Source organism: Rhinolophus sinicus, linkage group LG10, assembly GCF_036562045.2.
Source record: "Rhinolophus sinicus isolate RSC01 linkage group LG10, ASM3656204v1, whole genome shotgun sequence".
NCBI classification, from domain to species: domain Eukaryota; kingdom Metazoa; phylum Chordata; class Mammalia; order Chiroptera; family Rhinolophidae; genus Rhinolophus; species Rhinolophus sinicus.
The window spans coordinates 6192733-6210601 of NC_133759.1; the positions used below are offsets into that span (position 1 = coordinate 6192733).

General features: G+C 41.3%; 1 protein-coding gene across 10 annotated transcripts in view; it reads right to left on the reverse strand.

Annotated features, from left to right (window-relative positions):
• The window catches only part of RBM6 (RNA binding motif protein 6), a 92695-nt gene that overhangs the window by 46854 nt on the left and 27972 nt on the right, over nucleotides 1-17869 (reverse strand). For 6 of the 10 annotated variants that reach the window (XM_019723806.2, XM_074312303.1, XM_074312307.1 and 3 more), the window contains one exon: nucleotides 3077-3150. The exons of the other annotated variants lie outside the window; for them this stretch is intronic. In XM_019723806.2, the coding sequence (XP_019579365.2) occupies nucleotides 3077-3150 (74 nt within the window). The remainder of the gene's footprint in view (nucleotides 1-3076; nucleotides 3151-17869) is intronic. 10 annotated transcript variants of the gene reach the window in all.

The window sequence follows — 17869 nt, forward strand, 5'->3', positions numbered from 1 at the left end:
ATTGCAGTGTCCCCAGCATCCAGAAAGGTGCCTGGCACACAGCAGGCATTCATGAATGTACAATCTCAGCGAATCCACAGCAGAGCCCATGAGGTACTGATAACAGAGGGAACGGAGGCTGAGGGAGGGGAAGAAACTTGCCAGAGACAACCTGGCGAGGAAGTTACATCTCACTGCAGAGCCTACACTCTACACAAAAATTTCCCTGGAGATCCCATTCTCAAAATGTTTTTCTATAAAAGTGATTTGCACACATCCCGGTGGTTATTAATTAAAAGAAGGCCGATTGGATCATGGAGTCTGCAGTTCAGCAGGAGAGGCTTCTGTTGTGTGGCAGTGCTAGCACTATGTCCTCTGTCCCATGACTAGGGGAAGAATAAAAATCTAAGAAATGCGATAGACTGAATAAGGATATGGTTATGTCCTATCAAGGAATAATGCCAGTGAATACTGAAAACGAGATAAGACAAAAAATTTGGAGTTTATCTGGAAGAACACCCTATGGCATCCATGAGTACCACATAATCTCTGTCACCTTTCTTAGTCTGAGATGATAAGGTCCTAGAAGACAGAGGCTGTCCCTTATTTGTACTCTGGCACAAAGTGCCACATGGCTCCTATGCCTGAAGTGCTTCTATGCCTGAAGATGGCTACCTGCCAAAACATTCTGTTTCACACCTGGAAGAATTCTGGCCCTGTTCCTGCTTTGTCCTGGTGTCCCATTCACTGGGTAAAGGTCATTCATCAGGGATCTGGGGGCCCTAAGAGTGTTCATAGAATGAGTGGGGAGAAGCGATGTCTACAGGCCACAACCCCTCCATACTGCTGGTATAAAAGAACATTTTCCAAGACGTGGCTCTGATAGAAACCCTACGGATAAATCTTGTTTTTTGTTTTTAATATTTCTACTTTTTTCCCTCCCTTTTTTTCACGTCCCCCCTCCCCCACTCCAGTTCAAGCCATTGTTTCTCAGTCTAGTTGTGTAGGACACAGCTCCCTGGCCCATGCTGGTATTGTGAGCCTTGCGCTGCCCCTGGCTGAGGCAGTTGGTCACCCGTCATCGGTCGGCCGGTCACAGCAGCTCATGGCAGCTCTCGCCAGCTGCCGGCCGCTCACGCTGGCCACCGGCCACTCACTCCGGCCATCGGCCGCTCATGGCAGCACACAGCAGCCCATGGTGGCACAGAGCAGCCCACGGCCACTCACGCTGGCTGCCAGCCCCTCACGCTGACTCACACTAGCCACCAGCCGCTCCTGGCAGCACACGGCAGCTCACGTCAGCCCAGCTCCAGGGAGAGCCGTTGTTCACAATCTTAGCTGTAGAGGGTGCAGCTCACTGGCCCCTATGGCAATGGAACTGGCGACCTCGACGTTAGGAACATGGCATTCCAACCACCTGAGCCACTGGGCAGGCCCACACTTCTTTTTAAAGAAGGCTGCCCTAGTTCTAGTCGACACTACTCTTTGAAGGGCTGGATACTTTAGACAAGATTTTTTTATTGGGATGTAAGGAAGAGGCAGTTAAGGCACAATAAATATTGCCTTATTTTTTAAGATCAAAGATTAAATAGTTCTGATAAAAAGCAGTACCATTCTAGGAGAAACATACAGTTGAGAGAATGGTACAAAAGAGATGGCATCTGCCATGGCTTCCCCATTTATGTTTCCACCACTCACAGGATTATTTAGTACAGTGACAAAGGACTTGAAGATTATTCACTGATAAGAATAAGATGTTTATGCACTAAGTAAGTGTTCTCAAATGAGGACAGACTGTCATAATGGAATCAACCATAAGTATACAGACTGGGACCTTCATTCCTCTCTCCAAATACTGGAAGGCGGCAGTTTCTGACACATAGTTAGTGATTGATCCAATGATGGACACAGAACAAATCAGTCAACAAGAATTCTGTCAAGGGGATGTGGTACTAATCTAGTCATTCTCTGAGGATCTAGTACTATTTATACTATTAACAAAGAGGAATGGATACATCAAGTTTCCTCTAATTAGTACTTGCTCCCAAAGGATTTAAGGCATGTCATCTGCATAAGGGAAGAACATGGCCAAAGAAGGGAAAAGATTAAGGGTAGTCAGCCATGCTGGATGGAATAAAGCTGATGAAAGGGCATTAGGCTATAAAAAAGGGAAGGGTTCGCATGCAATACTGTTCTTTTCCAGCAGAGCCTTCTTTTAAGATTCTGGGCGCACTGCATCCACTCTGTTAAGAAGAGGCAGTGGGTACATAAATATCAAACAATATCACTAAGCTTTCCTCCCACTTTACAGATGGAAGAAGGAAGACACCACATACACACACATGACACAGCTTTTCCTGAGGAAACATCATGACAAGAAGGATTCTATCCATTTCATAATTCTTCCCAAAACTACCAGGCAGGGTTCAATTAAAGACCCAGAAGACAGATCTAGGCGACAAGCTGAACACACATCTAGGTGTTTCAAACATAAGGTAGGTATACGTTCAGATTCACCAGCTTTGACTATATGCAGCCAAGAACTTGAGCACGAAACTCCAATTTGCAAAGAACAACGATTAATGCAATAGACACGAACAATCCACAACTCTCCTCCCCGATGGCCCTCTTGCGAAAGCAGCACATGCAGGCAGGACCTGAGTGCCACCGGAGTTGCCATCAGCGGTCTTCACCCTAGGTCTGGACAAAAGTACTGACCCAGAATTGCTGTGCCAGGCAGTTCCTTGAGATCACAGACATTCAAGGATCATTCTTTGTATCAGGATTCCCATCTCAGTCACACTCCACAGGGAAGCACTCCAGACCGGTCATTTTTTTCCCCATCTACTGTCTTTGGAATATAGTCCAACTACAGTTGGGCTCTAGTTTTTAAAATCCACTCTGCCCATTAACTCTTCTAGAGGAAACTTCCCAGCCTCTTTTAAAGTTTCTCCTCACAACTGCTTTTTGGTTGGAATGTGGTATGCTCCAAATATAGATTTCTGGCACCTTTCCATAGTTTAATTATTTGAAACCCTCCCTCCCCATACATAAAAATATATCCTTCCAGCATCATTTGACCGAAGTGTAAAGCAACCTGGTTGGCCTCCATGCATCCGATGGCATCTTCCAAGAGTGAAAACTCCACGCAGGCATAGCCATAGTCGTAACCTGGGGACAGCATTTAAATACAGACGGGAGTGGTGTTAGTGCCTTGCAAACACAAAAGACACACTTAAATCCCCCGTTTCTGAACCCCTTAAAAACAAGCCCTCCCAACTATCCCCCCCCCTCTTCTAACTAGGCAAAGCTGCTACCCCAAATAGAAAAAAGTACTGAAGGAAAGTCTGGGTGTTTCTGGACTTTGAGAGTCATTCCAACATGTTTTTTTTTTGTTGTTTTTTTTTTTTTTTTTAAACCAAGATCTTCTGCCCTCTTTAGCACTGATGATCTGGCGAGGGTGTCCCAGAATTGGGTGGGAATTCCCACAAAGTTCAAATGGGGACCCAAAACATTTTAACCAGAGGCTGAATCAACAAGAATAGGAAAGTATCTGAGAAGGGAAAAAAAAGGGATCCCTAGAGAGGAAGTAGAAGCAATTATCTCAAAGCTATGCTAATAGTCACCACTTTTCAAGCAGAAACCACCTTCAAAGACAGAAGTGCTGACAGACTGAGGCAACTATTCTGTTTGGATACCACAGGAGGCTTCTGGTTGGCAGGGGACAGACCATTTCAGGTGTCCTCATTTTTTCCTTGTTTCAACTCAAGTCATAAACCAGTTAAAATCTTTATGAAAGGAAGAAGGTGTAAAAGCATAAGCAAGTACAAAGAGCTGGGTTCAAAATTGTGCTTATGCACAAAGATTGGCGGTAGGGTAGGCTGGAGGAGAGACAGCAGTTGTTAGCAATCAATACATGGTCAAGAATTGTACGTACCATTAGTTATAACACACCCTTCACCTTCCTCCTGAGCAAGTGTCATCTGCGGCTCTCGTGACCCATGAGATCGGGAAGTCATGGGATTTACAGGCTGCTGAACTTTAACCCTAACCCACCCTATAATTTCCCTGATATACCACCATCTGACTACAAAAATATAATTTTCAATGCAATGCTCCGTAAGTGGTTTCCAGGCTTCCTCCACTGCCTCACAGGATAAAGAAGCTCATCGTTAGGAGCGACACTGTGCAAACGGAACAGCAAGAAAAAGATGTGATTTGTGCAGATGAGAAAACTCAGGAAAAGAGAAACAACACAAAACCTAGGCAATTCCGAGTGCAAAGTATATATAACAGGAAACTGAAATCACTGATTCAAGGTATCACTGGTCAAAAATAAAATCAAGTAAAATTAAAAGAAAAACTAGGGGCGACCAGATGGCTCAGTTGGTTAGAGTGTGGGCTCTGAACAACAGGGTTGCGGGGGGTTCGATTCCCACATGGGCCAGTAAACTGCGCCCTCCACAACTAGATTGAAGACAACGAGCTGCCGCTGAGCTTCCAGAGGGGCGGCAGGATGGCTCAGTTGGTTAGAGCACGAGCTCTCAACAAGGTTCCCGGTTCAATTCCTGCATGGGATGGTGGGCTGCGCCCCCTGCAACTAAAGATTGAAAATGGTGACTGGACTTGGAACTGAGCTGCGCCCTCCACAACTAGATTGAAGGACACAAGTACTTGGAGCTGATGGGCCCTGGAGAAACACACTGTTCCCCAACATTCCCCAATAAAATTTTTTAAAAAAAGAAAAAAAACTAGAGCCATAGAAAATGTAACTCAAAAAGTTGACCAAAGTTGGTGAAATGGGTTGGATTCTTTGTCACATGGAATGAATGGTCTGAAACACTTTATTACGGTAGTAATAAAGCTGTAACTTTAAATTTATTAAATACTCCAACTTCATTATGAAATGTTATAATGATATAGGTTGATTTTTGCTTTGAATTTTAAGAAATGACCTGGAAGAAGAAAGGTACTAGAAATCTCAGCACCACCTTAGGCTGACAGATTTGCTACCTGATTTCACAGCTTTTACCAACACATTAACACTAACCCCTGCAACCTTCATTTAAACTTACCACAAAATCAGTCTCCTCTGATTAGAAACTATTTGAAGAAATGAAACTACTTTAGAGAAACAGTGTATTTGTATATATCAACAACAAAAATTGTTTTGTTAATTCCTGTCAAGTGGATTTTCTTGATCAAACTCCATGAACACCTCAGACATAAAACATTCTGCATTGTGACGGGCTCTGCATGTCCTTGAGAAACATTGTAGAATAGCAAGAACTAAGGTGCCTTTTATCACCAAATACCTACTGCAAACACGCAAATGCGCATGTACAGTACAGCCACGGAACAAGCAGGTGTACTCTCAAGTGTGTTGAGTCCCATTACAAAGGAGTGTCCAGGTGTGTGGAAAGCAACCCTCTCCACAGCTGCCAAAATTAAAACACAGGGAACTAACATCAAATTGGCAAAGCCTTGAGTTTCCTTTCTGTGCTTAAAGAAGTAACTATTGTGGCCCAGAGGAGAGCACAGAATCTGTGGACAGAAAGAGAGAGGATTCATGACAACATTCACACTTCGCTAAAGGACAAACAGGCTTCGGTATTAAAGTCACTGGGAAGGAAAAGATACAATCTGCAGGAGGCATTACAAGCATCTATAATAATGGCATCTTTGTACATCAACCCTGCCATACTATATGTTGACTACTTCAGATTTAGTATTAAATTCACAAGCCCAACACTCAATTTCTTCTGCCCAAAACTTTAGCTATCAAACTGGAAATTTAAAGTTGAATTATAATATCTAAACCTTAAAAAAACAATAAAAAATTGAAAAGTACCCAATCTTGATCCCAGGCATTTTGTGTGTCCAGGACTGACGGTTATACTATAAGGATTGCTAGTAATTAACAAAATTGACCATGGCACTAAGTAACATTTACATAGCACCTGCTGGTGCAAGGATGTATTAAAAATACTTTCTGTACACTAATTGAGTCCTCACAAGACTGCTCTGTGAGGCAAGTATCACTAACCTCATTTTACTGATGGGGAAGCAGGCAAAGAAAGAATCAGTAATTTGCTCTAAGTCCCCTCAGCGGTAAGCAGCAATACTGGGCTTCAAACCCAGGCAGTGCAGACTCAAGCTGATGTTAACCGCTAGCCTATATAGCCTCTCACCCTTTCATAAGATCCTAGACTGATACAAGTAATCCGAACATCAAACTCTCCAGAGCCCGATTAAAGAAGGTGGTCCACATGCTTGAGCACAGATAAGACCATGTCTATAGTTAAGAAATACTGAGATTTGCAGCACAAGTTACTCTTACTCTAAAGTATCTGTAGCAGAACCACTGTGAGTGGACCTGAGTATGCAAATTAGAAAACATTCACCCCCATGGACTGACGACGATACTTGCTGTCAAAATTCTTCTGAAAATACAAAAACTAGAAAGTCTTGTAAGTGATGGCTATAAAAATTACCATATGGTGACTAAGACACTTGATGTAGTATACTTAATATATTTAAAAAGCTTTAAAAATGAGGACAATCATGTAAAATGTATATAGGAAAAAGGACTAGAGTGAAATACAATGAAGTCACATCTGACTCAGAGGCTAGAGACAAAAGTTGGCATAGACAAAAACCACGCATTGTCAAAATCATACTTGAACACCCCAAGGTGAAGAACATACCATCTCTCAATATAGGTTAAGTCCAACACTGCCAGTTTTTCCTCCAGCGTTGCAACAGATCACTTTTCTCTTGGTTGACACCAGATGAAGAGGTTGGCTTGCATTTAAGGGCCATAATGTATGAAAAATATATCACTTTAAATAACAGAATCACAGCCAGCACAGTGAATATTCACACTCAGAGAAACTTGGAAACAGAGACCAACTGAAGCCATAGCCAAGTTATACCCTCGCCTCTCACACTCACGTCATGAGGGGAAAGGGTGTAGGACGGAGAAGAGGGGTTGAGCAAGCACAGGTGAATATATAGAAATCTGAAAATGACGTAATGCGACATGACCGTATACAAAATTGATGAGGGTGGTTGGATTGTTATAGTGGGATTTTTTTCTTTATTTCTCAAGTATAATTTTATAATTCACAGAAAAAGTTCCAGTAGATACAAAAGATATCCATTCCACCCAGAGATCTAAGTAAACATTCTGAAAACGACCAACCAACCTAGTACTGAGAATTGCTCAGAACTATTTGAAATGATCAAGATGGTAAGCCCAGCGTTAACAGTCCCATGGACAGATTCTTACCTAAAAAGGGCAACAAAAAGTCTCTTTCATTAGCCTTTTCTTCCACCATCGCATGCTGGGAAGAAGTCTGGTGGGCTGATGGGTCTTAGTAATTATTTATATGACTATTAAAAAGCATACCTTATTCTGTATTCTAACCTGAAAATATAGATTTTTCATAGAAATGTGAATGCTCCTTATACTCCCCCCCCCCTTTTTTGGCAGCTGAGAAGGATGAGAACAGGGCAAGAGGAGGAAATCTATAAAAGTAACATTAAAATTTCAATTCGTCTCCATCTTTATTAACCATGTGGTTGCCTGTTCCCCCAAAAAGTATCTGTGATAAAAGCTAACTAGGTGCTTACGCGGGAACAAGGTACAGAAAAACAAAGCCCAGAAGCAATTCGTTAGTCTCTGCCCCCAGAAAAGGCAACTCAGTGATGCTGACTGACGGCCTCCTATCATTCTAGTCAATTGTTAGTCTACACCAAACCCAGCTTTTATTTATTTAGGCAAATAAGGTGAGTTGCCAGCCCTATATTAAAACTGAGCTAGAAAAACCCAAATAAATAGGTTGACTTTCCCATTCAGAGAGTACTGGTTGCCTTTGAAAAAGCCCAGAATATACATACCAAATATGAAATGTAAAAAGGAATCAGGATTTTAAAGGACATAGGCAGAGCGAAAAAGAGATTTCTTTATTTTATTGAGTATCTTTGAAGGGAAAGAAACCATGTTTTTTTTCCCCTCTAAACAAGGAGTGTTATTTCTATGGGAATAAAAGCACTTATGAATATAAAAAGCACCATGAAAAATCTTTAAATAGAGATTCAAGAGGGCTTAGTTCTGTAGGAGCTGTTTTCCTAATTCCACTTCATTGGGGATATAGGTTTTTAGAGGAAAATTAAATTATCGAGTTAGAGATTTTAACAAGAACCAAAACAGACTCCTTCCAGGCATTTGAAAAAAAATAACAGAACAAAGGAGCCCTGTGTGCAAGATTTCCAACAGGCATTTTGCTCTGTTAAAACCTCAAATGAACATGCACCTGCAGCTTCATTGGGAAAATTAGGGAAATTCACATTGAAGGACCCTTCCAGAACTATGTACCTCTTCACTTGGTCTTTTATAATAAACTGGTCAAGTGTTTCCCTGAATCTTGTGAGCTGTTCTAGCAAATTATCAAACCTGAAGAAGGGAACATGAGAACTTCCAACGGAAGTGTGGGTCACCTAGGAATCTGACATTTGTGACTGGTGTCTGAAGGGCAGTCTTGTAGGACTGAGCCCTTAAATCTATGGAGTCTGATGCTAACTCTGGGTGGTTAAGTAGTGTCACAACTGAACTGAATTACAGGACAACCACCTGGTGCCAGAATTGGTCGGTGTCAGGAGGAAAAAGATCTCTCATTATCTCTCTGCCTATGTGACAGGGGAGGCAGACTGCTTTCTGTTGATGTCATTCCTGAACATGTTCAGACCTCCATCTCCCAATTTACCTGGTTTGCATCCCAACCGCCTTTATGCCAAGATCAACTGCAATCAGCTAACTTACTGACAGCACTTGTCCTCCACACAGCCATTTTAAAATACAGGACTATTCTCGGTGAAGGTTTCCCTCAAAAAGGTCCATTTGTTCAGCTATGCTTGTGCATTAGTCAGACATGCTTGTACCTTTGTCAAACATATTCATTGTCTGCTACACATGGTGAGCACTTTCTAGAGTTTGATATTAGTCGAAAAGCTAAAATGAAAACTTTTAATTTTCTAACATAGAACTTTAAATTTATAATGATACAAACAACAGAATGGAAAAGTCTACTACCTCAACATAACACCACTGAGTAGTTTTAGAAATAAAAGTAAGTCTGTCAGGGGGTGGCTAGATGGCTCAGTTGGTTAGAGCGCGAGCTCTGAACAACAGAGTTGCCGGTTCGATTCCCACATGGGCCAGTGAGCTGCACCCTCCACAACTGGACTGAAGACAACGAGCTGCTGCTGAGCTGCTGGAGGGGCGGCCGGATGGCTCAGTTGGTTAGAGCGCAAACTCTCAACAAGATTAACAGTTTAATTCCCACTTGGGATGGTGGCCTGAGCCCCCTGCAACTAAAGATTGAAAACGGCCACTGGACTTGGAGCTGAGCTGCGCCCTCCACAATTAAATTGAAGGACAACAACTTGGAGCTGATGGGCCTGGAGAAACACACTGTTCCCCAACATAAAAATAAAAAACAAATAAAAAAGTCTGTCAGTACATTTTTGGGGAAAATTTTTTGGGAGGTTTCCACTCATCCACTTTTATTTCCAGAATTTGCACATACATGTTAACTAATACTTTGGGGTTCAAGAAACACATCTCAAAACTTACACAACTATTATTTAACTACCAATTCATAAGCTACACTGCTGCCAGGAATTTTTGGAGCATATAAGACATGACTAATATTTTCTTTTTTGATTTGGAGGCAAACAAAGATAGATCATTTATTTTGTGGCACAAATCCAGTTGAGAGGTTACCACTAGGAAAAACCTAATGAAGCAAAGCGTATGCTATGTGATGATTTTCCTACCCATCGGGAAACATTGCATTCATTTTTTAAATGGCATTATCTAGTCACTTTACCTCAGCAGAGCTATGAAGTACTAATCCATAGCCTCTGCCCCAGCTCCTGTACCATGGGATTTTCTAACATGCATTTGACAATTACGAAAACCAACATTCACTTTTGATAAATGCACCTGTGGACAAATTAAACACAGAACAAAAGGAATATGTTGTTTTGTTTTTCCTGCTTCCTCAGCCCCTAAAGCAACTGAATGAACCATAAAAGATAGAGATCAAGCCAATGAATATCTTTTTTTCTCTTTCCAGGTCAAATCTAGTTTTAAAAATAGTGGTTAAAAAAAACCAAAATATAACAGGAGGCCCCACACAACGCGAGAAGGGGGAATACCACAACAAAACTAACATTCATTCAACAGAGCCAGGACTAAGTTCCACAAATGAAATACATTACCATTTCCCCTGTCCTGGTTCCTGAGGTACATTTTGAAGTGGTTTGGAAATTAGGTTTCAGATCCCTCTAAAAGTGTCAAAGTGCTCCCGATCACTTAAAAACAAAGCAGCCCTGAACTGACAGAGAAACTTCCCCAACAATGAGACTGAAACAACCAACACCATTCAAGGTCTCCAAAAGTCTACTGGGTAGAAGACAGCTCCTCTCTCTGGGAATTTATAAATCCTTAAGCCCAAATACATTTTAGAGGTTGAATATATTCTTTTTAAAAAATATGCAATGGAGGAGACTAGACTTTGGATGCTGAGCACACAACAAAGTATACAGAAGTCATATTATACAGTTGTACACCTGAAATTTATGTTATTAACCAGTGTTATCCCAATAAATTTTAAAAAGTAAAAATATGGGACAGACTTACAAGAGCCTTCTAGAGATCACACAAAAAAGCCAGGTCCGTCTATATGTATTTTTCTTATGTGATCATTTCCTGTAACACCTGTGAAAAGTCCTGATTATTTTTTACTATATCTCTCTGAAACTCAGGGCCATCACTAATAATTATTTGCTGATCTCCAACCAATGATTACCTCCAAGCATTCCTTTAGGTGTTACACTCTCTTCATCCTGTTGCGTCTGAAAGTCCTATTCTTGTCATCCTCTAGTAACTTTAGGAAAAGACTGAACACTTTTCATCAAGTTATCCATAGTGTAAATTCTTCAAACTTTCAGCCAAAAAGAACCCATGATTTGTGAGAACTCCCAAATTCCTTAACAAAAATGAATTACAAGATACTGTGGCCTATTTAGAAGAGGAATATAGAACACTCAGCCCAGATACCCGTTCTCCACAAAAACCGAAGCCCCTTACAGTCAAAGATTACATTGCCTGTGTTCACCAGCATATTCTCTGCGTCTTAACACTTGTACATATTGGCTAGATGAGTGAATCAATAACACTGTCCAATAGTTTCAACAGTAGAGCCATACATTAGTCACAACAGCACATATGTATCTGGTGGGTAGCACCAAAGAATGAATGAATTACAAGTCTTACAGAGTGCTATTTTATTTTAAAAGATGAAAATATAACAACATTTTCTATGTACAGCATAACTGAGACCAGGCAGAATCAATCATGAAGTCAACCAGAAAGGTGTAAGTACCACTTAGTGGGCCATTAACATCTGTGCTGAAACTATAAATGTTCTCTGTACTCATGAAAACGCTTTTAAGAAATCAACCTTTACATGATTTGAAAATCAACCAATTTTCAAGAAGGCTTATTTTAAAAAATTGAGATATAATTTATATACCATAAAATGTATCCTTTTAAAGTATACAATTCAGTGGTATATTCATTCACAAAGTAGTGCCACCATCACCACAATCTAATTCCAAGAAGGCTTACATTTAAATTAGCTAGGACTCGGTGGTGAACACATAATGTGAGATATAGATGATGTATTACGAAATTGTACACCTGAAATCTATGTAACTTTACTAACAATTGTCACCCCAATAAACTTTAATTAAAAATAATAATAAAAAAAGTAGCTAGGAAACCCAAGTGATAACCTAAACAAGAAACATGAAGCAAGTGAAAATTGCCTTAATTTACATTCCGAGGGTAGAGAAGGTAAGCTAGAAAGGTGAGCACAGATCAGATGTTCTGATGCAGGGGAAAGTGAAGGGAAGAAGTCAGTGTATTTTTAAATCCTGCAAAGTTATTTTTTTTTTAAAGATTTTATTGGGGAAGGGGAACAGGACTTTATTGGGGAACAGTATGTACTTTCAGGACTTTTTTCCAAGTCAAGTTGTTGTTTCAATCTTAGTTGTGGAGGGTGCAACTCAGCTCCAGGTCCAGTTGCCGTTTTCTAGTTGCAGGGGGCACAGCCCACCATCCCTTGCGAGAGTCGAACCAGCAACCTTGTGGTTGAGAGGATGAACTCCAACCAACAGAGCCATTCGGTAGCTCAGCTCAAGGTGCCCTGTTCAATTTTAGTTGCAGGGGTCGCTGCCCACCATCCCTTGCAGGAGTCGAGGAATCGAACCAGCAACCTTGTGGTTGAGAGGATGCGCTCCAACCAACTGAGCCATCCGGGAAGCAGCTCAGCTCAAGGTGCCATGTTCAATCTTAGTTGCAGGGGGCGGAGCCCACCATCCCTTGCGGGACTCGAGGAGTTGAACCGGCAGCCTTGTGGTTGAGAGCCCACTGGCCCATGTGGGAATCGAACCAGCAGCCTTCGGATTTAGGAGCATGGAGCTCCAACCGCCTGAGCCACCGGGCTGCACCCTCCTGTAAAGTTTTTACGGATGGCCTCTATCTGCTATCCATGGAAGGCAACTGTATAAGTGACTTTTCCTCCCTGGACAGAAGCTGGGAGTTGAGCAGCCTCCTGCACTATTCAGGCTGACTAATGACTCCTTTCTTCTTGCTAGTCTAGAAGAGACTCTTCAGTGAGTTCTTCTAACAACCAATAGGCACGGAAAGCCCCATAGAGTCTTACACAACCTGGAAGACTCCACCAAAACCACCTGAACCTTTGTGCAAAGAGACAAGTGAGGACTACAGAAAACAGAAGCAATTCTACCAAGAGAAGAGCGAGGAACTCAGGGAACTGACAGAGGGCTATAAACAGGGTTCAACACCTTCCCCATCTCCGAGAGGCAAATTCCATCTTAGCTAAATAGTCCTGGGGAAAGAGGCTACAGCCTGCCAACGAAGGCACCTGCTCATCACTGTATGCCACATTCTCCAAACAGCCATCTGCTCTACTTCCAGATGTCACGTGTGCTTTACAGAGAGACATTCAAGGCTACATAGTCATCCAACTCAAAACCACCAAGCTGGTGGTTTTTTTTTCTGAATAAAGTGATATCTTGGATTTCTGAATAAAGACCTGTCCCATTCTCAGATCCAGAATGAGACTATTCCCAAAAGTCCCAGGGAAAGGTAGCTTACAGGGAGCCCAATAAAAGTCAACAATAATATTAAAACCTCTCTACCAGGGCTGCAAACTACCTCGAGCCACCTCTGCTCACTTACGGGGTTTCAACAAAGGAGCTTATATTGAACGAGTCAACTCCCAGAATAGCAAATGAGTTTCATCCTAAGTGCCAGGAAAGTTAACTATCCAAATGAAAAAGGCTATTTTATAGTTAAGTTAAACCAGTAATCCTAAATTCTTGCTTTCCAAAACAGTCCTGGGATTCTCTTTTAACGTCAGCAACAAGCCCTCAAAAGTGCCCAGCCCTGCCCAAGCCCTGAAAAGATGCTTGTATTCACTAGCTGACAGAACTCCAACTCCCCTCAGACCCTGAACCGTAGAGCCCCACTGTTCCCATAAAGGCTACAGGGACCTCAAGCTAGCTTTCCCCCAATAGCCCAGTGAGCCCCTAGCACCTAACGAGGTTTAAAATATTAATGTATCATGATCAGAAACAACGTGCCCATGTCTCTGCTCGAGGTACAGTCTAGTTTTCCACTCCCAAGGATCTACACCAAGGTAATCTCTTATATGAAGTAAGTCCTTAAAATGAGGGTAAGGGTCACAAAACACCCACACTCTCTAAAAGTACCTTCTATTCAAAAGTCTTTGGGTTGGGAAACTTCAAAAATGAAATAAATAAGGCAAATCCCAGGTAATTCTAAAGATGACTAAAATTAACGCTAGTTCCAGCGCCTCTCCCCAGGCTCACCTGATCCCTCCAGCACCGTGTCACGGGAGTCTTCTCTAGGTGTGCTGCTTTGCACTCAGCCACAGGGTCCATCCACGACCGCCACAAGGTTCACCCAGCCCTGAAAAGTGCCTTCACTTCCCAGACGTTCTTACTTTTAAAGCTCAGCCACCTTTCCTTGAGGCTTATCTGTAAACATCCTCCCCAAATGTGATCCCAAACTTGGTAAGACTCCTGGTTGAAAACAACACCTTCTGCAGTTTTAGAGATGTCATAAGTAAATGTGATATTTTCCCATTAGCCTATGATCAGTTTTTTCCTAAGAACTAAAAATATTTACCTGTCTAGTCTGTAAAAGCCAAAAATACTGCAAAAATGCGCATTTGCATTTTCCAACTATAATTTATTTTTTCTAAATGATGTTAAGCTATTGTGCCTTTAGCTGCTACTCCATTTGGGATGCCACCAACTACACACGTTTTGTATCATCAGTGTCAATCCATTTCACAATGGATTTCTGCCCCTAAATTGAAAGATCCTCTCTGGGTTTTTTCTTCTTTTCTTAAGGAAGGCACTTCTGTTTTATCAACATGGAGGTAAAAACTCAAAGCATTTCCACTGTGAAAAATAAAAAGGTATGAGCCTGATACCCTTAATAAACACAGAGGGTATGAGGCCTCTAATACAATGTCACTTTCAGTATATCCAAAATGCTAGGGTAGGAGACCAAGTGACCTGGTGGTCACTGCAAGTGCTCACTTCCTAAGAACTGTCCTTCCCAGGGCCACAAAAACTGTGCCCATTTGCTATGAAAACTGATCGAATCAAAGCTTCTTCTGCTAACCATCTTATTAACCTTCTAACTTTGAGACACTAGTTAATGAAACAGTAGTAAAGTAATCCTGTAGCACTTCAGTTACTATACAGAGTTACAGACTATGTGTGAGACTTATTAGTAAACAGTCTAGACACTATATTTTTGCTTAAATAATACAAACTCCCTTGGAAAAAACATCATAGCAAGCTTCTAGACTGTGGAGTATGCAAATCTACCTGAAAACCAAGAGCACTTATGTGTGCGTTCATGTCACAGAAATGCTGTGAGAATGAGCATCTATAACCATTTCAAGATCTCTGGAGGAAATATGTTACACAAACAGAAAGATCTAAGGACCTAAAATAACATCAGAACTACTCCACCTCCTGCCCCAGCTCTGCAGTGCAAAATTGGTATCAGGTGGGCAAGGCATGTGTTTGTCATGGGCTCCTAAATCACGTAAGCGTTAGTCTTTTCTACTTACAGGAGGTCTACTTGCTTACTAAGTCTCCTTTAAACTGTGCAAAAAAGTCCTAGAATAAAGAATATAAACAAATGAGAGCCAGCAGTGGTTCTCATAATTCAGGGCACATCACAATCACATGGAGAGCCTGTTAAAGCAGCGATGGTTGCAGCCGGCCCCCAAAGTTTCTGGTTAGGGGGCGGGGCTGAGAATTTGTATTGCTAACATGTTCTGAGGGAGTGAGTGCTGACCCTGCTGACGCAGGACCCACTCTGAGAACCGATGCTCTACAGCCTACTTGTCCACAGAAGCTGTTCATTGTAATCTTTATCTTGCAAGATTTCTGCTGATCATTTAAAAATAACATACATCAGTTTTCCAATTTTTAATTGGAAATAATTCCCTAGTTACCAAAAAGTTGCAAGAATAATAGTCAAAAGAACATGCTCATATACTTTTTTTTTAAAACAGCGATAAATAGAATTTATTTTGTACGAGTGTTACCGACATACACACACAGCCGCAGGCACTTCCAAAATGGGTGTTGGGGCTGGAAGGCTGGCCCTTGGCGTGGCGCCTAAAAACTGTGGGCTCACAGCAGACTCATATACTCTTTGACCCAGATTCACCTATCGAGATACATTTTGTGTATATACTTTATCATTACTGCCTTCCTCCCTTCTCCATATACATCAAATACTTTTTCTAAACCGTAAGAGAGAAAACGGCATACATCCTGGTTGTTTACTCCTGAAAATGTCAGCGTACATTTCCTAAGAATAAGGATGTCCTCTTACATAACCACAGTAGTCACCAACTTCAGTGAATTGAACACTGACACACCACTTCCACAGTCAACGTATAAAACAGTTCCATTACGCCCCCAAATCCTCTCAGGCTTCCACTTTACAGTGAACCCCTCCCCAACACCCTTGCAACCACTATTTCCTATTCCTATACGTTTGCCTTTTCCAGAATGTCATATAAATGAAATCATACAGTAGGTTGTCTTTTCTAAAAATTATGATCAAATACATGTAACATAAAATACACCATTTTAAAGAGTACAATTCAGTGGCATTAAGTACATTCACAATGTTATGCGACCATCACTAGTTAGTCCCAGATATTTTTGTCATCCCAAAAGGAAACCCCACAACCACTAAGCAGTCACTCCCCATTTCCCTCTTCTCCAGCCCCTGACAACTACCAAACTACCATCTACTTTCTGTCTCTATGGATATGCCTGTTCTGGACATATCATATAAATGGGACCATACAATACGTGGTCTTTTGTGTCTGGCTTCTTTCATTTAACATGTTTTCAAGGTTCATCCAAGTTGTAGCTTGTCTCAGTACTTCATTCCTTTCTATGGCAATGTGTCACCTTTTGAGTCTAGTTTCTTTCACTCAGCATAATGGCTATGAGATTCATTCATGTTGCTGCATGCATGAGTAGTTTCTTCATTTTCTATTACTGAGTAGTATTCCATTGTATGTATACATAAGAGTTTGTCCAGTCACCAAAACATATTTCACTTCTGATACTTTTCCCAGGAATATATCATGTAACTCAAGGTCATTTACAACAAGTGGGGTTATATTTGCAAATGGCAAAAGAAAAACTCAAATATACACAACATATGTAGGTTCACAATCCCTTATCTGCAATTCTAAAATCCCTTAAATATCAAGTTTTTTGGTAAATTCTCAGTGATGTCTTCTGGAAACAAATGCTGATCTCCACCACGCTGAGTCTCTTTATAGCCTTTTTTCAGTCTGTTTAGTGAGAATAGTTATACATTTTGCTACAGAAGTGTTTTTATGTCTGATATACATCGCACTAGGGGATATAGTTTATATATGATCTACGTCAGGGGTGTCCAAACAGAGGTCTGCGGGCCAACTGTGGCCCGCAATCCATTATTAATTGGCCCGCAGCAAATTCCAAAAATATGTTTAGTTTACTTAAATAAACCAGGTGAGGCAATACATACTTCACCTCGAATGAGTGGCCCGGCTGTTGGTGTATTTTACCACATATGGCCCTTGGTGAAAAAACGCTGAAAAAAGTTTGGACACCCCTGATCTATGTACTACATTATCTTCCTATATTCAGAAAAATTCATAAACTCATCTGACCCTGTAGATTTTGGAAAAGAGTTGTGGCCCTATACTTACATAGCTCTAAATGAAACAAAAATTAAATTGATAATTAGCACAGTCAGTGAACAGGCACTAATCGTTCCTCTCTGTTATAGACTGGCTCCCCATTACATCAACTAAAGGATGAACTCTACCCAGAACTCTACCCCTCTTGTGAGCAATATCCACCCTGCGTGGTCTTTGCAGGTTATCACACAGCCGAAAAAAAAACTGACCACCATTTATAAAAGTCACCTTTTCTACTGAAATTCACACACAATCTTTGAAATGTTAACGTTCTGATTGTTCCAAGGCATATTCTTCAGTAAGTAAGACGGCACTACTGTGAAACCTAAACTACCCTTTAATACTCCGTACCTCAGAAGACATCACAGCTGCTCTCCATATACATCAGACACTTATTCATTCAATGCATACTGGGAACCTGTCAGTGCCAGGCAGAGTGTCAAGCACTGAGGAAACAGGACCAAACAAAA